This window comes from Montipora foliosa, chromosome 13, assembly GCF_036669935.1.
Source record: "Montipora foliosa isolate CH-2021 chromosome 13, ASM3666993v2, whole genome shotgun sequence".
Classification (NCBI taxonomy): domain Eukaryota; kingdom Metazoa; phylum Cnidaria; class Anthozoa; order Scleractinia; family Acroporidae; genus Montipora; species Montipora foliosa.
In genome coordinates, this window is record NC_090881.1 from 32,130,457 (window position 1) to 32,155,456 (window position 25,000).

A 25,000-nucleotide genomic window follows, 5' to 3' on the forward strand; every position below is an offset into this window, starting at 1 on the left:
CAATTATAAGGCAAATTATGTGTTAAAATTTATTGATGCACTTTCGTTTTGACATGAAGTTAGGCAACGTTTTTTAAGACAAGTGTGGGTTAAACACAACAAAACATTCTCCTTGCAGCTGGAGAGGAAGTCATCAACAAATATTAATTTAAACACAGCTTCTATTTTGTCTGTTAAGGTGAAATAGCACAATATTTTAGTCAGTTCCTCGCTTCACAATTCACTTTAGCGTTCTTTTCGAAGCGACTTCAATTCTCACAGGACTTTTTTCAGGAAAAATAGTTTTTCTCTTCTTTGTGCGAGCTACTGTAGTTGTCTTGATAATGTACTGATGACATTTGAAATTTTAAAGGCTAAATTTCAGACCCGTCTTTTTTAATAAACACTAGAATGTACTTTCATTACCTCATTACATATTACTTGAAAGCGGGAAACAGTTAATTTAGAATGTACTTTCTTACCTCATTACATAAACTTGCGGGAAACAGTTAGTTCTTTTGTAAAATGCCAACGATCAATAACATGACCTCGTGGTGGCGTTATTATTCTATGCTGGACAGGTGACCAAAAAATTTGTGAAATTAACCTTACTTACTTTAAACTTCTTCCTCTCGGGTTACATCTTCTATAGCAAATTTCCATTCAGCGCAATTACGCAAGTTTAAGAAACAGCTAGTAAACTCGAATACGTTTTCTTGGAAGAAAAATATATATCGGCTTTTATTCACAGAGGTCGAGGTCCGTAACTTAACTTACACTACACTACTAATTTTTTTCCACTTAAATGGTTCGCGTGAGGGCGAAGCACAATGACGTCACTGAATTTCATTGAAAAATAAAAAGGTGTCGTAGCTTTGCACTTTGGAGTGTAAGACAAGGTTGATGACAAATTGCCCAAGACGAAACCTGAAAGAGGTGTGTCCAAGGTTAGTAATTTAGCGTCTTAAAAGCAAGCATTGTACTTTATTTGCCCTGCTTGAAAAATTGGGACATCTTCATGTCTCAGGAGCAATGCCAAACAAATGATTATGCAAAATTTTGGTGGGTAAACAAGATGTATTATGGGAGTAGAGTATAATAAAATAGTGCTATTTTAGTGTTCGTTGCTATTTCTTGTTTGGTAAACCTTAATTAAAAAACGTTTACATCTTTTTCCCCGTTTTTTCTAAAACAGTTTTTATCGTTCTCATTTACCCAATTGTAATGCGGACCCTGTTACCCTTGAGTTGTGATAACACACTCTGGATGAGGAAAATGATTTTAAAATATTCCCCATCAAACGTCTGAATCTTTTTTAGCAAACCGTTGTAGACATCGTCTCTGAGTAATGACCGGTGTGCCATTTTACACAGTGTATTTTTTTAATGCTAATATTCTCAAATCAAATGCGCTTTTACAACAGTTAACAACTGCGTCGCTAAGTGGAGGCTGGGTGACTGACATACTGGAGCTTCCAATATTGGCAGCCACCTCCAAGATGGAGACTGCACTGATGGCTTGCAAAACCTGGCAAACCAGCCATGAGCCCCCACCGGCCAACCCTCCCCCCCAACCCCCCGAGAAGACAGGTCACACTCATAAACAGTGGAAAGTAGAGGGGGAGAGTGGGGGGAGGAAAGGGAAGATAAAAACCGCTGAACGCTGCACGCAAAATGCTCCTTTCCGCCACACCGATGAATAAGCTCTACAACCCAAAGCACGAGGAATCCAATGTATGCGCTAATATAACAAACCACTGACAACACTTGACTGCAGTCGGTCCTAGTTGTTAATTCAGTTAAACTGTACTTAACTTCATTACGAAAGAAATGAAGATAACAAATTAAAAGCAACATCATGCTAAAAATCCCAACCGGAAGAAGATAACCAATAGGCTATTTTCAATGCGTGGTAGAATTCGATTCGGGAGAAATATATGGCCACATCCAAACATTTAAAAATTGCACTGTGACCTTGGATTGTAGGGCCCTTTGAGTTATCCTCGAATTTTTGCCGCCTTTCAATATGGTCATTCCTGTTGTTCTTTGTTCTTTCACAGGGAAGATTCGAAGCCCGATCCACAACCAACTCACAAAGTTGCGGTTCATATTCCCTCGCAACAAAATTTTGACTCCGACTCAGAAATTGAAGAGGAAAAAAAAAGTCTTAGCTTCATGGCTGCCAAGGAGGAAAAAAAATCAATTCGACGTTGTTTACTCGTTTTTCCTGCAATTACTTTCCTTTACATGTGTTTTTTTGCGATTAACTTCGGTCTCTTGTATTCTCTTTTCAATCGACTATTTCGCTGATAGTGAGTTCCCTGTGAATCCTGGGTCGTTTCCAGTCCTTTGTGGAAGCTAACGGTTAGTGAAGCGGTTCATTTTGTCTGTTTGCCCCAACAAAGGACTGGAACGACTCAGGATTCACTTGAAACGTACTATTAGCGAAATGGTCTAATGGCTCACATTCCCATGAAACTTTTATAGATGACTTTGTTACGTATCAGAAGCAACAGTATATATAGAGCATGTTCACTCACCATATTTCTTAACGGAAAGAAAAGAGAAAATGTTTGAATTTAAGGTGGCTCAACCCGGTTTCAACAATTTGGAGGGAATGTGTTATTAGAAAGATTAACTCTACAATATTGTTTCACTTAATAGCAATGTTAGAGTGAGTTTCAATCGAGTGTCGTAAAACCAAAACCAAAGTAATTACTTTGGCCAATCAAAAACGATGGAGAAAATCCAGTAAACCAATCAAAATTCGAAGTGATCACAAGTAGCCGACATAAAGCGCGGGAAAATGTGCATGCAGGAGCCACGATTGGTTATGGTTTTAGTTGAAAAAGTGGCGCGAGAACTTTGAACCAATCACTGAGTGAAGTAATGCAAAACCAAAGCAATTCGCTAATTACTTTCGACACTCAATTGAAAACCGCTCTATGGCACCTTATGACATGAAACACCAATAATTGCTAAACAAGATGCACATATTAATGTGATGTAATGAAGTACCTTGACAACAAAAGAACCATCTAAAAATGCCCTATATATTGTGTTTAAGTGCTTATATCTCAAAAACGAACCCGGTGACCCCAAGTTTTTAATGCTAAAAAGTGATTAGCAGCCTAAGATAAAATTCTCTCCAAAGTTTAAAAAATTCTCTGGAGCGGATTCAGAGCCATCTTAAATTTTTTCAGTTGAGAAGGTGGCTATGAATCTGCTTCAGAGGATCGTTTTAAACTTTGCAGAAAGTTTTATCCTTGCGTGCTAATCCCCCTCCAGCGATGAAAAAAGGGGGCCACCGAGTTCGTTTTTTGAGATATATGCGTTTTAAAGACAAAATATTGGTTGTTTTTAGATGGCTCATTTGTTGTCATGGTAACCCGTTACGTCACATTGTTAAGCATCTATTGGTGTTTCATATGGCATCATAACGTTACAATTAAGTGAAAATGTTTGGTAGATTCATTCCTTCCAAATAGTACAGTTTGTTGAAAGCGTTAAAACTGGTTTGAGCCTCCTTAAGAATAGTTCATTTTCCGGAGAATTAGCCTTGGACACCATCATGGCCGCTCGGCTAAAAACCCTTTTAAGACCCTTTTCGCTAATTTTCGCCAAGTTTCGATTTGCATAAACATTTCTCGGTTATTTTACTGAGTTAGAAAGTCCGTGGCCTGCCTGATTTTAGGGTCGTGTCGTACCTCACGACACGACCTCACCTTGACCAAAAGAACAATTGAACGAAAAAAGATAAAGGATTTAGCACAGAAAACGATAGGAAGTACGACACTATAAGCCAATGAAATACAGTGTTCAACAAGAGGTACGACCCTACCCTGATGTTATCGTGTCGTGGTAAAGGGTGGGGTGTTATTATCTTTTTTTGACCATCCACATTTTGTGTCCGAGTTTTGAGTTCTGATCAAACACATTTGGTCTGAAGGTTGAATTTCTTTGAACTACGTCATTCCTATGTAAAGGTTGCTATCAACCAGACACTTGCTTAAAGAACCGTCTTTCTTCCAGCTTGCTGCAGTGCCAACTATTCCCAAAGCAGCTCCACGAGGCGAAAAGGTGAGTCAATACTGCTTACAGCGTGGGGAGCATTTACATACAATGCAATACATACTTAATTGACCTCTCCCCATAGGGGCTTTTCAGGGCCAATGAAACACAACAAAACGACAGAACAGAACAACACCAACTGTTAAGAATCCCAGCTGGCTGGAGGCAAACCAGTTGGCTGCCAGGATCAAATTCAACGAGTGGTCAGAGCGGGTCTTGAACCCGGGATCTCCGGATCTCAAGGCAAGCGCCCTAACCACTGGTCCACACTGCCTCCACAAGAAATGATTTTTTCCGTGTCCCAGAATAGTAATGATAGATTTATTCCTGCCAACCAAAGCCCTTCTTTTTTTCTGATTGTTTGTCTTAACTTCGAAGGATGCTCTAAACAGAGGTCTATAGCTGCCAGTTGTTGGAAATCTAACTTACAGTTCTGTTATATTTCCCAGGTGCGTGAATTAACGGAAACGCTGGAACGGAGTTTGAGCCTCGGGTCTTCATTGAAGAAACCAGCGGGTGGAGTTTCTCTTCACTTTCAGGGGAATGGAAACGAGCAAAGTCAGTCGCAGCGAACTACGGCCCAGCGGTCCTCAAATCAAGTACGGAGTATGCGCCATTTTTTCGTTCAACTGATTTTTCTCATGCTAACGTATTCTGTTTGAATTTTGCAGATGGATGATGAGATAGAGAGCGACTTCTCCATTTCCTCGATCGACGAGCATTCACCGCGCCCACGGTATGCACTTTTAAGGAAATATAATGCGAGCCGCATGTAACAAGCAACGGCCTCTCCCTTCCCATCCGTCAACGCCACCACCGTTCAAAACAAGATGACTTTCAGTGTTTTTGTGTGTGGTATTTTTATTTCATTTTTAAACTTGCTCGAGGAACTGGAAAAAATGAAGTGGAACATGACTTAAACCGTACAGCTCAATATTTCTCCTACGGGTTATTGCTTTCTCATACTGTCTATATTTAGAACAGCTTTCTGCTTTTTCTCAGCCATTCAACACACGGTCTTCGTTTTCATATATATAAATTAAAAACCAACCAATGAAAAATGGGGAAATGATCTCTCTTAGCGCTAGTTGTTTGCTACATAAAATAGAATTTGACCTGAAAAAAGGGCTTGACAAAGCTCAGGAAAGCTCTTTCATCTTTTTCCTCCTACCATTTTAACTAAAAGTAGGTTTGAATATGGCCCAAACCATATAATTTTGTTCGCATACCAGAAAAGAACTTGCGTGCTTGCTCTTATTTCGTTAGGACTTCAGATCGAGGCCGAGGCCAAGGAGCCGGGGCACAGCAGTCCCTAGGTGAGATGATATTTAATTTGAAATCCGACATTTTTACCGCTTCCACGCCTTTTAGCCCTGTATGAAAACAGAAAGAAATAGTATTAGATTAGCAAACTATCATATATTGCCAAAAAGTGTGACCACTATTTACTTTTCGTATCTTATGAAATCGTAAGCTGAAATTGGCTTTTCTTGCCATCTGATTAAAAAGTGTTTGCAAGCGAATGAAAGTGTATCATCTGATTAGTTAAGTGGCCACACTTGTTGTAGTGTGCTTATGGTGTTCAACCGAGAGTGGAAAGCCATTTTGTTTTAATGTTGATTTCGGGAAACAAACTTGTAATGACTTTTTGTACATTTTCCTTCGTCACGCACACTTCTCTCGGTTTGAAACCGAGGGTGTTGTCAACCCCAAAATAGCCCATTCTGATTGGTTTGTTGCCTTTGCCGTAACTGATTATTGTAATATACCCTCCGGACTAAAGTAATCTTCACTTGTAGATTTTTAACGTCGCTTGCAGAAAATCCCGGTTGATTGAGAGCTTAAATCTCAGTAAAACAAGATATTTCAACTCCCACTTTTAATCTCTACGTCGTCATGTATTTGGAATTCTGGTTGGAATTTATTCGCCACATTTCTTATTGGACTAGTTGGATCAAAGGACTGAACACAGACGATGTGGTGTAACCTTAAAATAACTCATTTTACAGTTATTTAAATATATTGTATTAATCTCTTTTCGGTGCCTTATTCCTTTTCTTCAGGGACGATTCAACCTTCAGGTCGACAAAGTCCTAGGATGGAGTTTAAAAGACCTCACCCCCAAGCCACACGCGTAGAGGCTTTCACGGCCGATGACTTTTCCGACTTGGACAGCATAGGCGATGACTGAAAGTGTGGCAATCGTTCTCCATCCAATAACTGCATTAGTTTGGAATAAAGTAGTTGACTTTTTCGTGTAAACGTTGACCATTAGAATGTTTTCGAGTGTCAAATTTGTAGGTCTCTCTAACTACGTCAGTAACGTTACGCATTTTACAGGAACAAGACATATTCTCGTAAAATTCAAAGTGAAGAGACTTGACCCGGTTATTCAAAAGCCGATTAACGCTAATCCAGATTTAAAATGAACCAAACGAGAGTTTATTTCTCTACTCCCAAATGCTGTTTAACGCTGAATAAGCAAAAGTTTACGGTAATCCTGCATTAAGTTAATCGGCTTTCGAACAACCGGGCCCTGGTGTTTTCTTGTAAAGGTTTACCTCTTGGAATTTTAAGGTACAATAAGATTTTGTATACAAGATGTAAAGTAAGTTGTATTTTGAAAGTTGTGTGAGCTTTAATATAACTTTTCCAGTGGCTACACTATTAATAAAAGAATAAAATGACTGAAAGAAATGTATATCATTTGAAGCACGGGTTATAGATGAAAGATAAACTGAAGTGATTCTCTCGGCAAACTTATCTGGACACGTGAAAATGGAAATCGAACCCATGACCCCTGCAGGGCACGGGTTCGAATCCCCTTGAAGTCACTTGAATTTTTCAGGTGTCTGTAAGAGATAAGTGCGAGAATCAATTCAGTTTTTCTTTCAGCAAAATGACTGACGATATCTTCGCTGTTCAATAAACGTTTGGTCTGTCAGAAGCTTTGCACTCCTCAGCAATCCTTTCTGCCGCGATAACACAACAACATAACATTGTTCCAATGGAGCGTTTTCACATGACGTCATGGCGGCCATGTTGGTGTGCCAAAACAAAGACATGGAAGCCATGATGGTGTACCAAACTAATCCTCCGGGAATTGATCTCCATTTTTATGCAAATACTTTCTTTTGTTTCAGTAATCCAACATGGCTACTGGTCACGTGAGTGAAAACGCTCTATAACTAGGAACTTGATCAGTTCAAAGATTGTGCAATGATCGTTTTGAGATCTCGTGTATGGAAACACGATGAACCAGGTCTCCGCTCACAGGCTTTGCTTCATAACGAGGCCTAGACTATGCACCAGGCCTCTGCTCAAAGTCTCCTCTTCACGACGAGGCTAATAGTGTGCACCAGGCCCCCTCACAAAGCTTCATCTTCTTGACGATTATTCAAAGCAATCGCGTGAAAAGATTTATTTCGATTTTGATTCATAACTAATGCTCGTAATAAAATTTATTGCTTTTAGATCAAAAAAGATTCGGTCACGCAGCTGTTTTCTAGTTTTTCAAACAAAACAGCGGAGGATAAAAAAATTACTTAATAGTTAAATAGAAGAATTTTGCAAAGGTTTATCAGTGTTGTCTGGTTAGCACAGTTGGAAGTGTATCAGACTACGGTGCGAGAGGTCGCAGGTTCGAGTCCGGGTTGAGACAAGACGAGGTCTTCGAAGGGGTAAGATTGAGCGGGAAGTAGTAAATAGATAGGTAATTAGACACGTAGACAGACAAACGACGAGAAAGGTAAGTGGTTACATTGAGGGGAAATAAACGAGGGTAATGATGGGTTGAGGCGTGAAGTGTTGATGGGCAGGAGTATGCGATAAAGGGGAACACAGGAAAGACAGCTATAGCAAGGGGGAAAAAGTGCGAGAACAAGAGAGTCGACGACTAAACGAAAAAATTTTTTTTTTTAATTTTGTAATTTTTTTTTACCAGGTCACGTGACCAAAATTGACCAATCAGAACGCTAGATTTTCGCTTTTTCAACTGATAACGGATCAGCTAGTCGAGCAAAGAATTCTAGTGCTCTGATTGGTCAATATTGGTCACGTGACCGAAATACGGCAAGCTGATTGGTTAAAATTTCGGGTCTCGATAATTATCGTCTTTCTGCTTAAACCTTCTCTTTTGACATTCTGCTAATCTTTATGCAAAATGCCGCTTTCTAATTGGTTGATTTTGGTCACGTGATCTAAATCCAGCAATTTGATTCGTTACATTTTTCTACCTAACAAATTACAAAGAAAAATGGACTTTTTCTATATTTTACAAGCTTTCCTGGCGTTAGTTTGGTCGATTGCGGCCACGTCCGCGTTATTCACTAGTTTGTTTCGGCTGACTACATTTAAAAGCATTTAACAGTTTGTACCTCTGCATTTCCAGAACTGAACGCGGCGTGTTCGGCTAGCAGAGCCTTAAAAACCTTGCTTTCCTGCGACCGCAGCATCTGTAAACACATAATAATAATAAAGATGTTTGTTAAATTTGCAGTGTTGCTACAACAGAATATGCGAACAGGTTATAAACGCAGCAGTGTTTTACAAGCCATCCCATTGTTACGTTCTTGTATATTATCTTTGTTCATAAAAGCCATCCCATTGTTACACTCCATTGTATTTGACATGACATTCCATTGTTAAAACATTGCTTTTTTTTTAAATCAAAAACATTGCATTCATCTAAGCAACGATTAAGGGTTTGTTTACTCAAATATAACAGCAAATAAGTCAAATTGAAGTTTTTCCAATCCCCTTTAGTTTTCAACCGAAATTTACCTAACTTTCTGTGTTTTGAAAATGACTTGCATCTTAATTCTTTGATTGCACTCATGTGATAAGACGGCCATGTTGGTACCAAAACAATAGTGAACTGCAGCTCACGTTTTGCATAATAATAGAGTGAAATTCCCAACAGACTTTTTCGGTATTGTTCTTTCCACAAACATGGACGCTGTGACGTCACGTGCGATCAAAGAATAAATTTACAATGTATTGGATACTTAATTAGCACGTATATGTGTTTGTAAAGCAACTATGCCTGACTGCTCAAACGGTAGCATTTGAACCTCCAGAAAAAAGCATTATATACCAATCCCGGTGTGACATCACAAATGAAACTACAATGGACTCTGCCCTTACAACAACGACACAACCGGCTAATTTCAATTGTTGGTTTTCACACACATGATCAACAGCCATGTTTTTTTCAACGAAAACAAGAGGAAACTTTTGCATAATAATAAAATTAAATTCCCGCAGGATTTGGTCGGGGCTCCAACATGACCGCCGTTTTTTTGTTTAGGGGCACAAACATGGTTGCCGTGACGTCATGTGAAAACCGAGAATAAAACAACACAACAGGCGAACAATGGGGTGGGATAAAAGCTTGGTAAGGGGAGCATTCGATTCAATAGACCAATTCGGCTAACTCAATGTTCTACCCAATTCAAATCTTTTGGGAATAAAACGTTTTGTTCCAAGTATTTCCATATCCGGCATTTAAATGTGAATGCTTCATTGTCGTGCAAATTCAACACACAAAGAATCTTGACCCCGAGAGATTTGAATTGGGTACAACATTGAGTTAGCCGAATTGGTCTATTGCAAAAGGCTGTATTTCTTACCAGTATGATATAAGGCGCCGCAGTTGCTCCCATACGAGCTTTAGTTCATCTCATCCCGTAGGTAAATGATTCCTGAAATGAACCGAACATTGTGAAACAATCGTTTTAGGGGATTCAAATCCCACTTCTGCTATGGAAGAACAAGCAAAAGACAACCATGTTGGATAAGCCATTCAGTCTTCTAGGAATTAAACGCTATTTTTATGCCAAATCTTCAAATCAACATGGCGGCTTAGAGCGTTAGCACTGTATGGGTCCCCAAATGATTCCAAGATCGCAAATGATCCCAGAATCGCAAATGATACCAGGACCGCAAATGATCCCGAAAAAAAAGTAAGAAATGGCATGGAGAATGGAATGGTCTGGATAGAAAATTAATGTGAAGAGCGCTTTAAATCATGGCTCACAACAGGATTCTGCCTCATTATAGTTTTTCACGAAACGAAAACAAACAGTCGGGATTTTCGATTAACTCTGGCAAACACACAAAGGGTTGGAGGTACTGGTCCCTGGTCACAATCAGTTAAGAAATGCGTCCAAGTTAGTTTTTTGATGAAAACTATAATGACGCAGAAACCTGTTGATCAGGTTTTCACGTTACGTCATCGCCGTCGCCGCCATGCTCTGTTGATAAGGCCTAAGGAAGCCGAACTGTCTATGGTTGCCATTGAACCAGCTGAAACGGTTGTGCGCACGCGTGACGTAATGACCACATTTAATTGTAATTAAGCCAACGAATAACCGTCTAAATGTCCATTGATCATCTGAATTCATGTTAAGGCTTGGTTAACATCAAACTTGGTACAACTGGTAAGTTTGGTCTCCTAACTATGATGCTGGTCATTCTAACTTTCGAAATCGCATTAAAAATAGCAGTTGTTTATTTGTCATATATAGTGAGGATGTACAGTGAACAGCAGCAGGTATTTTTTGCAGGTTGCAGGTTGAAATTTCATTATAACTGGAAAACCGCTGGCACTAAAAAGAAAGGTAAAGCGATAGACTTGCCGTGACTGTTACATGAATAGCTAACCTTAGGCCTAATTAGGCCTAAAGAAAAGTTCTTAGGCCTAAGGTTAGCTGTTCATGTAACAGTCTATCGCTTTACCTTTCTTTTTAGTGCCAGCGGTTTTCCTGTTATAATGAAATTTCAACCTGCAACCTGCAAAAAATACCTGCCGGTGAACAGTGTTTTCCAACTGCATAAAAGATTGCAGCCTCTCGTAAACCTTACCCTACGAGCAGAGTCTCCTTCGATCTTCCTTGTCTTTGGATGAGCGGCAACTCGAAGGAAGTCGAGTCCTCCATCCTCTTCCCGACTTACCTGGGAAGATCGAAGGAGACTGCTCGCAGAGTATGTAAACCTAACAACCGTTACCACATTAAATAAAATGAAAATTACTTGCGTACCTACGAGGAAATAAGAGCTTCATTTTGCCCAGTCGCCTTGACGCTTCGTGTATTCATAGTTGTACCGGAATGAACCCAGAAGGAAGGAAATCGCCTGTTTAAGATTCGTCCGAAGCTGAGGGAAAATGTCTTTAGGCAATCCACAACGCTAGTAAAATGAGTGACTTTTATCTTTAAAGGACTGATCAGAAGTTAAGCCAACCTAGAAACAAGAAAAGATCACGGGAAATTTTAAAAGGCCGTTACTAAAAAAGAGAAGGATCAGTTCCTCAGTGAGAAAGACCATTCTATAATTGTATGCATAGTTAATGTAGTTCACTCGGGAACTTCGAAGAAAAGTTGTCCTCAGTAGCGGGGGGTGTCTGGAAAACCCGAATAGCGAATAGCGAACAGTCGCGAATACCGAACAGCGAATAGTCACGAATAGTACGAATAGTGGCGAATAGTCGCGAATAGTGACGACTAGCCACGAATAGTGACGAATAGTAACAAATAGTGGCAAATTAGGGTGGAGTGGGGGGGAGGATTGTGACGAAATGACGAAAATTTGGTACCCAGTACTTCCTGGTCAACCGCGTAGCAACGTTGGATGGGATTTTCCCGCTAAAAAAGCAGAGATGTGTCGGTGTCGGCGAAGGACAGCTTGAGCCCTGAGAACAAAAGGTAATAAATGCACTGAAATCCTGTTGCTTATTTGTATAATTAATTAACGCAACAGTTATCAGAGTAGCTCGTTTGTCTCTTTAATCACAAACCACTTGCCTCACATTTTGATTTTATTCCTTTTTACAGAACGTGTCTCGCCGGATCGGACAGCACAGATGAGGATGATGAAATTTATGTTCGGGCGCCACTGTGCGAGGAGCTGATCATGAGCTTGATATATTAATGAAAGTGATTTATATTTTTGCATTTTGACGTTTGTTCTTCTTTAGAGTGTTTGTAAAAGCATGCACGAAACTCTCTTTCGACGACAGGTGAGCATATTATTTGCTTTGATTACGAGATTGTTCAGCATAAGGCGGTGACTATTGAAGACTATTCGTCACTATTCGCGACGATTCGTCACTATTCGCCACTATTCGTCACTATTCGCACTGTTCGTACTATTAGCTATTCGCGACTATTCGCTGTTCGCTATTCGCGACTATTCGCTATTCGCTATTCGGGTTTTCCAGACACCCCAGTAGCGGGTTTATATGTACATGGCAGAAATCAAGATGGATGATGGATTAAGAACCTTCGCTGATCAACAGCATCACTCACTCACCCACCCAGCTCAGAGATTTTTCTCTGTCCTTGTCTGTCCTTGGGGGAGCACACAAATAAGTTTCTGATGCTGTTGATCAGCGAAGGTTCTTAATCCGTTATCCATCACGTCTACAATAGCGTAAGGCCTCACTTGATTTCTGTCACTTTCCACTCCCTTTTCGACTTGAAAACGTCATTGCAGACAATTCTGTTTCTACGTTGGCTGTCTTGTACTCAAAAAGAAAAACGAGACTGACATAAATTGATAATTCTCAGCAGATATCTGTGAAACAATACTGAAGAAATTCAAACCACCTTATTCCACAAAGCAGACACACAACCAAGAACAAAACGCACAAAAAGATACATAAGTAAAGTCTGCTTACGAGCCAGTGGCCCAACACGCCGGAGCCTATCCCCGGTTTCCGTAGCATGAAGTGACTAGGAGTATTTTTACTTCCCCCTGGACGGGATGCTAGTCCATCACAGGGATACCACCAGCATTAGATTCGCCGGTACCCATTTACACCTGGGTGGAGAGAGGCACCGTGAGAGTAAAGTGCCTTGCCCAAGAACACAACACAATGTCCCCGGCCAGGGCCCTGAACCCGAACCACCCGCTCCGGAGTCGAGCACACTAACCATGAGGCCACCGCGCCTACCACAAAAAGATACATAAAAAAAGTTTTTTTCCTTGATGCAAATCACAACAAAAAAATGTTTCCTTCTCTATTTTTAATTGTGATTACAATGGAGAGACAAACGTTTGCAAAACATACCTTCGTCAGTTGCAGAGTCAAAGGACACTTTGAATGAGTGTCATGTGACTCTGAAGGATCGATCCAGGACTCTAGGTCTTTCTGAACGCTGGTGGCTTTCCTGGTATCCTGGTTCACGCTTCGCGCACCCTGCGAACAGAACCTCTCTAAAACTTAACATAGGCTCTGTTGGCAGGGTGCGTTTCGCGTTGCACTGAAATAAAACCGTGCTTGTTTACTTCCACCTGACGCACACCTTGCCTCGAAAGTTGAAGTCGCTTTTATTCAACATAGTAAACATCAAGTTTACGAGAAATGGCAAAAGTAAAATAGCGTGAACCTTGTCATTTTAGTTTAACGCGAGTTACCTCACCTAAAACTCAGTTAGTCTTGTGTCTGGTATCAACAAAACAGAAAAGACCATTTCCGAGTTCATGTCTGCCTTCCGCCTTCAAAGTGAGTCTAAGTGCGAAGTTTTTGTTATGCAAATTAGTTTTCATTCATATGTTAAAGTAGAACTAATTAGCATCACAAAAACTTTGCTCTTAGCCTCGCCTTGAAGAGGAGGCAGACATGAACTCGGAAATGGCCTATAGATTAGCAAAAGGCGCTTTACAAAAGAAAAAGCTAGGAAATGGTATTGAGTAATTTTGAGAGTTTTAATAAAGCGGTCTTGCGTGGCCACCTGATTTCAAGCAGGTGCGTGCTCAAGAAAATCGCGAGATTTGAAGGATTTTAAACATGAATCGCTTCATTTGGCCTTGAATAACTTACCGGGAAAAGGTTTGGTGCATTTTGTCTTCAACAAAGTACCTTTTTATCTATAAGAAGAGAAGGAAGAAAATCTCATGTACGTGAACTAAAACGAGAAACTACTTTCACGTGGAAACGGCGATGGCGACTGGCGAACATGGGAAATGGCGGGAAAATCGTGGTCACGTGGTCACTTTTGCCGACTGAGACTCCTTTCTTTCCAGTCCCTCTGACAATATCACGTTTCTCGAGAATTTAAACCTACAGGAACACGAATCAAAGTAAAACTGAGGGAACTGAAAGACGTTAAAGTAACCGAAGACGATGACAACCGCATGCAAGACCATCGAGATACAAGTGCGACAGGGCGACACTTTTTGAGGCCAGGTGTAATAACCAAATACTTCAGAGGCCGGAGAAATTAATTAAAGTTGAAAATAACGTAAAAGACGTTGGCGCTATGGTTGGAGTTCGTTTGCGTTCTTTAACAAGGATGATAGTGATGAGGAGGAAGAAGACGCCGATGATGATGGTGATGATATACATCACTTTATTGAAGTCTACAGCTTACCTAGCTGAGCAGACGAGAGAAACAAGGGTGCACAACAACCCTAGCTAAAATATGGGAGGAACTAGATCCTGAGATCTTCGACGACCCTAACCACTCGATCACACTGCCTTCCAAGAATCCCAAAGAATGCAAAGGGACTCAGCACTAACTAAGTGGAAAACGCATTTGCAAATCAATGCCTTCCGTTTGACGCAAAAAAAAAAAACAAGGAGAGAGAGAACGAGCTGTTGGATACTCTTCGCTTTACTGACATCCTTAGATAACACAAGTTGGCGTAAGATCGTTTGCCCTGAGCAGTCGTCTTCTAATCAGAAAACGTATCGAGAACTAAACAAACGTTCCCAGGGCAGCGATTTGCTTGGTCGGCGTTTACACGAACAATAACAACTGTCCGCTTCAACGTATACTCGATGGTGTCCTAAAATGATGCACAGAGACGCTGCGTTCTTAACGTAACGATACCTAGAAGCCAAACCGAGGCAAGATAACAGTAAAAAACAACAGATAATATTGTTGTATAATTTTATTCTAAAATACCAGAAAATGACATGGATTTTTACAGCTATAAATACACGCCCAATACCATAGAGTTAAGACCAAAACATGGCCTTGTCGGCTTCGATGCCTTCTGTCCCGGCAGCAAAATGACAAGACCACCCAACATTGGATGAAAACCTATGGACTCCGCCAAGAAAGGTCGAATTTAGTTTGTTCAAAGATACACCCATTGTAAACGCTAGAACTCTATCAGAAGTCTGTAATTTCAGTGGCTACTGGGGTTAGTTTCTTATGAGTGCTGCATTGGTTGGGTGCCTGAAGAACACAAAACTGGTAGGGTAAACTAAGTCGTCATTCTCAATAAGTGTCTACTTGCCAGTATTTGAAATTGTGAGAAGTTACACGCTAATCACTCTTGTGAGCCAAAGGGTAACAAAACTGACGTGTCCGGTGTTAGACTTCGGACAAAACGAATTGCGAAGGTCGAACGCTCGAAACGTCGGCGTCCAGAATCCTTCCACGGTGACAAAGTTACTTTTATCAACTCAGTTGATGCTAACAAGTTTGGCATTGAGCAGCTATTACCTGCGTGTCGTGAACCAAAGCCAAACGCTAACACAGTTACTTTGGCCACTGATAACAGAGAGACTGGCGATCAAATGAACCAATCACGAAGGGAAATTTCTTTGAAACGAGCAATAAATTAATTTTGGTGGAATTTTATTGGTTAAAAAATGGGACGAGATTTTTTAGCCAATCACTGGGCGTTGTGATGCCAAACCAAACCAAGTTCGAATTCCCACTGTTTGTCAGGAACTAAGAGTGTTCATTTCAATAAGAAATATAAACTATCATAATTAAGTCTCAATTAAAGTGAAATTTAAATTGAAATCCTTCTCCGAATGGAAATCCGCCCTGTTGCCATGGATTGCCTCCACCTTGCTGAGCTTCAGGGTCGAGAGGATCCTCGCCATTATCATATTTTTGGCGTTTTTCTGTGTGATAAAAAAATACACCAAAATGAAAAAAAACTTTAATTTCATTTAATTTTTCCAAGCCAAGCACGCGAAAAGGCAACTCACCTCTATCCCCCCACCCTTACCCAGCCGGATTTATAGACCTTATTCATAAATGGCGGTCAACTTATAATTCCTTTGCCGAAGTGCAAATTAGCCTACTAAGCCTCGATACCATACAGTGAATTGAAAAGAAAAACTGAGGCTTGGTAGGCTAATTTGCACGTGGACAAAAGAATTATAAATGTGACCGCCATTTATGAATAAGGTCTATTACATGGCTGGTGTTTCTAACTGATAGAAAGCGCGTTCTAAATGGCTAAGAGCAGCTACGCTCTAAGGCATTATTCTCCCGTACTGCCCAACGCCTATCTGTATTGACCTCGCTATCGCTCGGTCAATACGGCAAGGCCTCAGTTTAAGATTCTGCTGTAACGACCTCACTCTCGGTTATTAAGTAGTTAATACTAACCAGGGTCCGATAGCACTTCCTTGGCTGCAGCGATATCAATAAACATTTTCTCGGCTTTTTTCTTATCTTCTCCTTTATATTGATCAGGATGCCATTGCACGGCAAGCTTTCTATAGGATTTCAATATTTCTTTCTTTGTGGCTGTCCTGAAGAAGAAAACCAAGTATCTGGTCAGCTTGTAATTATTGTTATTATTATAATTGGTACATATAGATAGAGCGGTTTTCAAATGAGTGACGTAAAACCAAAACCAAAGAAATTACTTTGGCCAATCAAAAAGGACAGACACAATCCAGTAAACCAATCAAAACTCGAAGTAATTACACGTAGCCGACACAAAGCGCGGGAAAATGTGCACGCGCGAGCTACAATTGGTTTTGGTTTCACTTCTGATTGGTTGAAAAAGTGGCGCAAGAACTTTGAACCAATCACTGAGTGAAGTAATCATAGACCAAAATAATTATCTAATTACTTTCGACACTCAATTGAAAACCACTCTAACCACTCAAACTAGATCAAACATGGAAAAACGTCCATGAAAAAAGGTATTACCTTTTCAGTCCTAATATTTTATAATAGTCGCGTTTCTTTGACTGTTTTTGTAGTTTCAGAGCTCTTTCGAGTCCTTCCTGGACCTATAATGAGATAAAACGTTAGTCATCTCAAACGCTGAGCGCAAAGGACTAAACATCGTTGAATGCTACAAGTCGGGTGCCTTTTGCTCTGATTGTGCAACAAGGTTGGAGCACACATCAAAAACACTTATCTTCCCTGGTTTAGATTCCCGGATTCAGTGTTCCATGTGGGTTGAGCTGTAATTTGTGGTTTTGCGTACAATGAGGTTGATTCGCCTGAACAAGTGAAGTCGATTAGCTACAACAAGTTGCAAAATTGTTGAGACACTCCCGTTAAAAAAAACACCTTTTCTAGCTTTCAATACCCGCCGTTTCTAGAATTCAACCCTTTCCCACTTCCCCCCTCCCTACTTCAATGTTGACTGTTTGTTGACAGTTTTCACCATTTTTTTGTACTGCTAGCAACATTGATAAGGAGGGGGGGGGGGGGGGGGGGGGGGAGGTTGCAGTGTGAGAGATAATAGGTACGTTAATAATGCCCCAAGAAGGTGAAGTGTATCCACTAATTTTGCAACTAGTTGTAGCAAAGGCGAATCGACTTATGTGGAGGCGAATAGACCTGCAGGGAAAACGACCAACATCCGGTTCAGGTCGTTTGTCCTCCACTCAGTTCCCGTACTCCTGTTAACCCATTTTCACTACTCTTATTATTAAACACATTCTTTAAAAGGAGTGGGGACAGAACTTCCTGATGTTGATGTCTCCCTAATTCTTTCCAGCAAAATGTGGCTGACTTGGCACTGAGGTCTCTAAAACGCCAACACCATTCAGCATCTTCCCAATGCTGGGTCAACCATGTTGGGTCTTTTTGAGTCGAGTCGAGTCGAGTCTCGAGTCGAGTCTCGAGTCGAGTCTCGAGTCTCGAGTCTCGAGTCTCGAGTCGAGTCAAGTAACCATATTTAACGTCGATAACTCGTAACAGTAATTCAACTGACAAACCCGGCTGAGGTCGACGGTGCGCTCATTTTACTCCTCCGTCTCCATCAGTTCTCTGTTTAATGGGTATTTAAAGCTACTTAGCTACAAGGAAAGCAAAGAAGTCGAAACAAGGATGCGAGATCCAGGTATTGAACTCAGGATCTCTTGCACCAAGGCCGCGCACTAGCCGACTGTGCCAACCTTAAGCTTGCTCCTTAAGGCTCCTTTGAGGCCATTTGCACACAGTACTACCACTGTATTTGAGAAAATACAGAAATGAGATGTTGATCAGCCTACCTTATGTAAGTGTTCATTGATATTTTTTGCCCTCTGGTAATCATTTACAGCTGCAGAGAAGACAAAGCAATCACTCAAACTAAATAAAATCTTTCAAACTATCAACTCTTGATTAATTACAAGTACATAAACTTGAGAATTGCGATTGGTTTTGTGCACTGAAAGGTAAAGACACTCCCCATCCATGTACAGAAATTTCCAAATCTCTCATACATAACATATTTTGTGAGTGAGAAACAATATTGTAACTTGCCTTCATCATACATTTCATTGAGTATATGTGCTTCAGCTTTGTCGCAAAGTGCATCAACATCATTTTCATCAAGTTTTAATGCTTCATTGCACTGTTTAATAGCATCATTGGGATTCTGAAGCTAAAAAAACAATTGGAAAAGTTGAGAAACAGCTGCGCTCTAAGGTGGCTTTCAGACAAAGATTCACTTTAGAGCTCATGTCTGCTTGTTGTTATCATCACTGTCATCGTCATCATTATTTTTGTTATAATCATCATCATCACCAACATTTTCCTCCTCCGCTTCCTCAACATTATTATCATTAACATCATATTGTCGTCGTCATCGTCATCATTATCATCCATGCCGTCATCATCACTATTATTATCACCATCACCACCACCACCGCCATCGTCACCAGCATCGTCACCAGCATCATCATCATCGTCATTGCTTTTTCTGATTTAATTGAAGTTTCTAGAATCGCTTCCAAAAAGACAATAAACATTTACCTTGAGATAGCAGTGACACATCTGTCGTCTTATTTTATTTAGAAGTGACGGCACTTGGGACTCTGTTTTCAGTGCTTGTTTTAATTTAGATAAGGCTTCTTCGTAACTGCAAAAATACAAGAGTTGATGGCGCAAAAATGATGAGGAAAAACAAACAATAACAGCAAATTAATTTTCAAATAACATTAAATCTACTAAACAAAGTAAATCACAACATACAATTTTAGGGTTATACTTACTCGCCCTGGTTTATCAAGTCTTGAGAAGAACCCATTTGTTTATTCAGTTTTTTCATTTTCTACAAGAAACATCAAAACGTTTTACTTTTTACAATACATCAAATCAAAAGGTCAAACAGCTTCGAAATAAGTAAAAAATATTATTCTGTACTTTTGAAACCAGAAATCACTTTAAACACAGTCATCCTGATCCATTTAATAATGGGGAAGAAATTAATAATATTATTGTTATTATTAATGCTACTCTTGTAGTCACAATGACAACCACGAAATTCTTCATATTGAAAAGCGGGAATTACCTTATAGAAAGGATAGCAATCCTTGTGTTCTGGATCTAGTTTAAGACATTCTCGAATTTCCCTGTGAAGTAATCATAAACCATGAATGCAAGTTGTATGTGTTCCTTTTTATTGGAGGGTAATGGATGGAATATAACCTTACTCTAGCTTTGACAACAGCCCCTCACTCTCCCACCCCTCTCTGCATAACTCTCAGTCATCACCTCTTTTTCACACTCCTTTTACTTGTGACACTTCTTATTTAAGAACAGCGTATCGTTTTTTTGGGAAAGGGGGGTGGGGGGGTCGCAATTTAGCTGCGCATACGTAAGAATTTTTTGGCTCATTGACAAAACCCATGTTCTCCTCTTAAATTAGAGACAATCGTGATGACCACTAAACCACAGATGACTACGCGACAGATTAACAAGGAAATGGTGATCAAGAATTGTGTGTGTGACCGGAAACAAGTTTTCGTGTTTTTGTTGCATGCAATACAATATCCGGTAATAGTATGACTCGGTAACACATCTTACCGGGCTAATTTTTCCCAGTATTGTTTAAAGAGTGAGAAATATTTTGAACTACCATGGTAGAAACTTGTAAAGCATCTGTTTACGGGTTTCGATTGGAGTCAACGCCTTTACCAACAGTTTTAAATGTGAAAAACTATTCTATGTGGACTTTGGACATCAGACTACGGAATTGAACTGGCTATTGAACAAGATATTTGTAACATAAAAAAGTGTGAATTTTAAGGGAAATTGGCTAAAATTCCTTTGAAAAAAAAAGTGTAGGCTACCCATATGTCTTTATCCTTGTGGCATTTTGTTTCAAAAGTTAGCCAATCAAAATTCCCATATTCAAATTGACAGTTTCCCCTTGATGCAAGTTTGCACAATTTTGTTAACCTAGTCATTCACACTCACTAATACACAACTACATGGGCATGCTACACTCTTAATGGACAAGCTTAACAAGCAGTCTGTTAGAAGGAAAACAATGTTGCAAATGAATAGTTTCAGTTTAATCTATCTCTTACTATACGATACATAAAAGCCAGATGGCAATATTAATTTTGTTTTGTTGCACTCTGAAATATTGCATGAAAAAATCCACGTCTATGTCTTTGAAATTTTGTGCGAAAAGTCCATAAAAAAGGGGAACACAAGATCAAATTACATGTACAAAGGTTGGGAAATATCAAAATCACAAACCTCAAGGCATCTTCTAATTCGCCCATATCATAATGGAGTTCGCTAAGCTGAAGATATGCTCCTGTGTTATCACTTACTAATTTTGTTGTAGGTCTAAAAAAAATAATGAGCATCAAGAGAATAAAAGACTTGTATTAATAATTAGGGAGGGGGGGGGGGAGTGGGGGAAGGGGGCTATTAATAATTTACAGAAAGACAATGGTTGCTAAGGAAGCTTTTTAGTCAAGAGCCCTTTGAAAAGGTTGCATGGAGATAACTTTTTCCATGGAAATCTAACATCACTTGAATCAGAAGGAGCATGCGTAACTAGTCCCAGTCCCCTGCCATGCATTTCATTGAAAAACAAGTAAAAACTTCCAGGAAATGAAAGGAAGAGGTGGTTTTTCACCAGTTGATGGGAACCATCCCATCATTTTTCTTAAACTGAAGTATGAAATTTCTATTTGGACAAAAAATGGAACTGATATTTTGAAAGTGTATTAAACAAGAGCCTTATGACATCATAATTTTTTTGAGAAATATTTTTTTTAAATCCATGCTACAGATTTTATGTTACAATGTTCTTATACTGTTGCGTTAGACAATAATATTGTGTTTTTAGGCATTTTCTGTTTGGTCAGGCGATTTACCAATGGTTGTGAGTCAAACCAGACAAAGAAATGTTAAATGAGCACACTTGGCAAAAAAGGATAACTGTAGAGTTAGAGGGACTCAAGAAATGACTTTTTGAAGAGGTCCATAGCAATGGTTTGGTAGTTACGAGCCACCCCCACAAGATGGCATGCAGTAATCTCCCGAACTTCTTACAAACAGTTGGATTATGCTTTCCAATATAATTTGGCAATGTGAAAGAAAATTACCTTTTAACCTTGCTGAGGTCCTTTTAAAGTTGTAGTAAAATATCAAACATTATCCCAAAAAAATACATTCATGTGACGTTTCTTTTCTTGCACTCAAGTTTTCCCCTTTCGTACTAAAAATATTTTCAATTTAATCAATTCTATTTTGATGTAAAGTGATACCTTAAAATAATAATAATAATGGAAACTTTATTTAACTTTATTTGTCTTCGAATACAGTTGTAAATCTCTCTACGTATGGGGAATTAACAACTGGCTACTTGAAACTGAGTGATATACTTGTATACTGTATTTACAAATGAATAGAAAAAAAAATGTATATATATATATATATATTACAGTTTTATTAAGTCTGGGCTATCCCAAGTCTTATTTCTACGACAGAATATAAAATATGTTGCTCTAATGGCTAGAATTTTTTTGATTATATAGTGTTGTTGCGTTTTGTCAATGCCAATGTCATTCATCATGTCTAAGAACGTAGAGCATTCGTTGGAGAGAACACCAAGGGAGCTCATGGAAAGGTTTACAAATGTAACACATCTGTAGTTACTTCTCTTGTCTTTGACCCCGTTCATGTATTTTTCTTTTTTGCGTACTGCATTGTTTTTAAGGTTAGATTCGAAACCAACCGTTAGTTCTAGAATATATAGGCACTAAATAATAATAATGATAATCATAATAATAATAATAATAATAATAATAATAATAATAATAATTTATTATTATTATTATTATTATTATTATTATTATTAGTCCTTGAGGGAATGATGGCTTACTTGATATCAGAAATCGCAGCAACGATATCCCCCATTTGTTTATGACAATCTGCTCGCAACATTCTAAGATCAGGATCCCATGGAGCAACCTATAAGAAATTATAAAATTCACCTATGTAAAATTAAGTGTTCTAGCTGCATAAAGTTTTTATTTGTAAAAAGGTGGCAGTTCTTTTGTCATAACTAAGGAAACCGGATTATTTTAATTTTACAGAAACGTATTAAAAATGTCTTGTAACAATAATATTTTCTTTTTCTGCAAGTTTATATTCATTGTACCGGTATATAAAGACAAAACATCACAACTCAATCATTTTTTACCACGGCTCTTGGATGATCATGTGAAATCTGCATGGGTGATGGCCAAAAGTATTAAGTTCACTAAGTTCATACATACTTTTCATTAAATGAAATTTTTCATTTCTTTATCAGAGGCACATTGTAGTATTTTACATTTTCAAGATCCATAAGCCATTTTTTGATAAATTGTTCTGCGGATCAATGTAGTTTCCCACCAACATATATTTGTTCTAATGAAAGTGGCAACTCATCAAGATAAAACAAAAAAGTTACCTCTATTGCTTTCCCTAGTAGTTCTACTGCAGAAGAATAATCACCCATGTTCATTGCATTTCTGGCATCTAACACATCTCTTCTGATAGGCTCAATTACACTTAACTGAAAGAACAACCACCAGAAGGTTCGCTCAGTTGCTGGATTGCGCATTTGAGAATTACGCAATAGGTCATGGGGTTAATGCAGGCCAGACGAACATGTGCTAGTACAAATAAAAGGACAGACATTGATGCCTTTGTAATAATATTATAGCTCATTATTTAACAATGGGTGCATTTGATCGACCCTATTCCAGAATAGGATTATGTGGCGTAATGATTTAAAACAGTATGTCTGGCATTTTGAAGCAACAAGGATAAAGATATGCTTAACTCATTGACCATGGAGTGAGACTTAACAGATTTTACTCTGTCTAACGCCAGATGATTTTAGTCCTCAAGATGGGGCATCCTATGCGTTTGAGGTGTCAATGGGTTAAAATAGCAATTTAGCAGGTGTTTGACAAGTCTTATAATTTATCTGTAACATCTGTTGCTATATTGACTGTGAGTCTCATTGACTCATGAATCATGACTCATTGCCCATTTGACTCATAAATCATGGGACCTCACACGAAGTGTCCCTTCAAGTCTAAGCATTTGCTACCTATTTTCAACAATAAGGTATGCGTAATGGTTACCGTTATTTTTAGCTTTGGGTAAATGCAGCACTTAATCTTTGCTTAAAGAGCAGCATTTGGGGGACACTTTTTGCTCTTAATTGTCTGTAATTTCTGAGACATGAGTGATGTTGAAGTTGGCGGGAAGAGCAAGGGGACACTTTGTGACGCTTATTGAAATCCGCATGCATCTAAATAGGGTCAAACCTGGACATATGTGAAGAAGAGGTGAGCTTATGAGGAAGAAGAACAAGAATATAGCAGCGCAAAAGAGCCTATCTTATTGTTCCCTTTTTTTTCACAAAGCTTATAAATAGGAATTTGAGGTGATATCTTTTCCTTACCTTAAAACAATCCTGAGTCTAACCATATTTGGCAATGATTATTAAAGCAACGCACTTTTCTTTTACTCTGAGTTCAGCCAGAATTTAAACAGGTTATGGAAAAATAGGATGATACCTTGCAAACTGTACCAGTACCATAGACGATGGCTTGAGTCCAGGAGTTACGTACCTCAATGGAATTTCACAGTCTGGGAGAAAGTAGTCCTGAGAATGAATGTTGGCAGTGACTGACTTTTCGACAACCAATCACATTACTTTTCTCCCTACCAATCACAACACAGACCAGAGCATCACTACATTCTTTTGAATGTCCAGTGTCATTTAACTCTGAAGATGACATCCACTCAGGTTATACAAACATCAGTCACTACCAAAAGTCCTTTTCAGGACTACCTTCACCCAGACGATCAAATTCCATTGAGGCATGTACCAGTATATTTAAAATAATAATTATTAATAAAAACAGTTCAATGGATTTACCTGTTGGAGTGCCTCAGCATTATCAGGACTTTTACGTAACTGCAAAGTTAAGAAGAAGAATAATTTTGAATAAAGTGTTCAAGTGAGGCATTACAATACAATACTATAATAATAACTTTTCTTTATACTGGAATTGAAGATAGCAATAGGATGATAATATCTTTTAAAAACTTTAATCCTAGCTTTCGCTGATCTACGGCATCATCAGGGAAGAGGTAAACATTACAGCACAGCACTGTGCTGTAAAATTTTCATATTCCCTGATGATGGCGTACATTGGCAAAAGCTAGGATTAAGGTTTTCAAAAGCAGCTCAAGACCTCACTCAAACAGTTCATTAATTTATTATTCATCTAAAATATGCTGCTAATTAAGGGACAACATCAAATGTCTTTAGAAGAATATTAATGAATTATTATGTTAAAAGACAAAAGGGAGAAATAATCCTCACACTTTTCTGGACAATTTCAATTAAACGTTTCTTTCAATATTAATTTTATAACAATACAATGAAGACTGTCACTTTTACATCCGACTCTCTAGCTGGGGGAGAAAATTCACAGTACT

The 25,000-nt window shown here is 39.0% G+C and overlaps 2 protein-coding genes and 1 long non-coding RNA gene across 4 annotated transcripts in view; 1 reads left to right on the forward strand and 2 right to left on the reverse strand.

Annotated features, from left to right (window-relative positions):
- The window catches only part of LOC137983147 (uncharacterized), a 45,051-nt gene extending 38,097 nt beyond the window's left edge, over positions 1 to 6,954 (forward strand). For both annotated transcript variants that reach the window (XM_068830325.1, XM_068830326.1), the window contains one exon: positions 6,113 to 6,954. In XM_068830325.1, the coding sequence (XP_068686426.1) occupies positions 6,113 to 6,240 (128 nt within the window). In that variant the 3' untranslated portion in view covers positions 6,241 to 6,954. The remainder of the gene's footprint in view (positions 1 to 6,112) is intronic.
- LOC137983149 (uncharacterized) lies at positions 5,315 to 11,297 on the reverse strand. The gene is made up of 4 exons (XR_011118909.1): positions 11,090 to 11,297; positions 9,680 to 9,751; positions 8,426 to 8,503; positions 5,315 to 5,422 (listed from the first exon to the last, which is right to left on the reverse strand). It is a non-coding gene; the product is annotated as an uncharacterized lncRNA (long non-coding RNA).
- A 3,630-nt stretch (positions 11,298 to 14,927) lies between these two features.
- The window catches only part of LOC137983237 (dnaJ homolog subfamily C member 3-like), a 12,882-nt gene continuing 2,809 nt past the window's right edge, over positions 14,928 to 25,000 (reverse strand). The window contains exons 5-16 of the mRNA XM_068830432.1: positions 24,435 to 24,473; positions 22,950 to 23,054; positions 22,377 to 22,465; positions 20,738 to 20,830; positions 19,542 to 19,602; positions 19,243 to 19,301; positions 19,004 to 19,109; positions 18,512 to 18,632; positions 18,259 to 18,308; positions 16,961 to 17,043; positions 16,409 to 16,554; positions 14,928 to 15,915 (exon numbers count right to left, since the gene is read on the reverse strand). Of these exons, the coding sequence (XP_068686533.1) occupies positions 15,785 to 15,915; positions 16,409 to 16,554; positions 16,961 to 17,043; positions 18,259 to 18,308; positions 18,512 to 18,632; positions 19,004 to 19,109; positions 19,243 to 19,301; positions 19,542 to 19,602; positions 20,738 to 20,830; positions 22,377 to 22,465; positions 22,950 to 23,054; positions 24,435 to 24,473 (1,083 nt within the window). The 3' untranslated portion in view covers positions 14,928 to 15,784. The remainder of the gene's footprint in view (positions 15,916 to 16,408; positions 16,555 to 16,960; positions 17,044 to 18,258; positions 18,309 to 18,511; positions 18,633 to 19,003; positions 19,110 to 19,242; positions 19,302 to 19,541; positions 19,603 to 20,737; positions 20,831 to 22,376; positions 22,466 to 22,949; positions 23,055 to 24,434; positions 24,474 to 25,000) is intronic.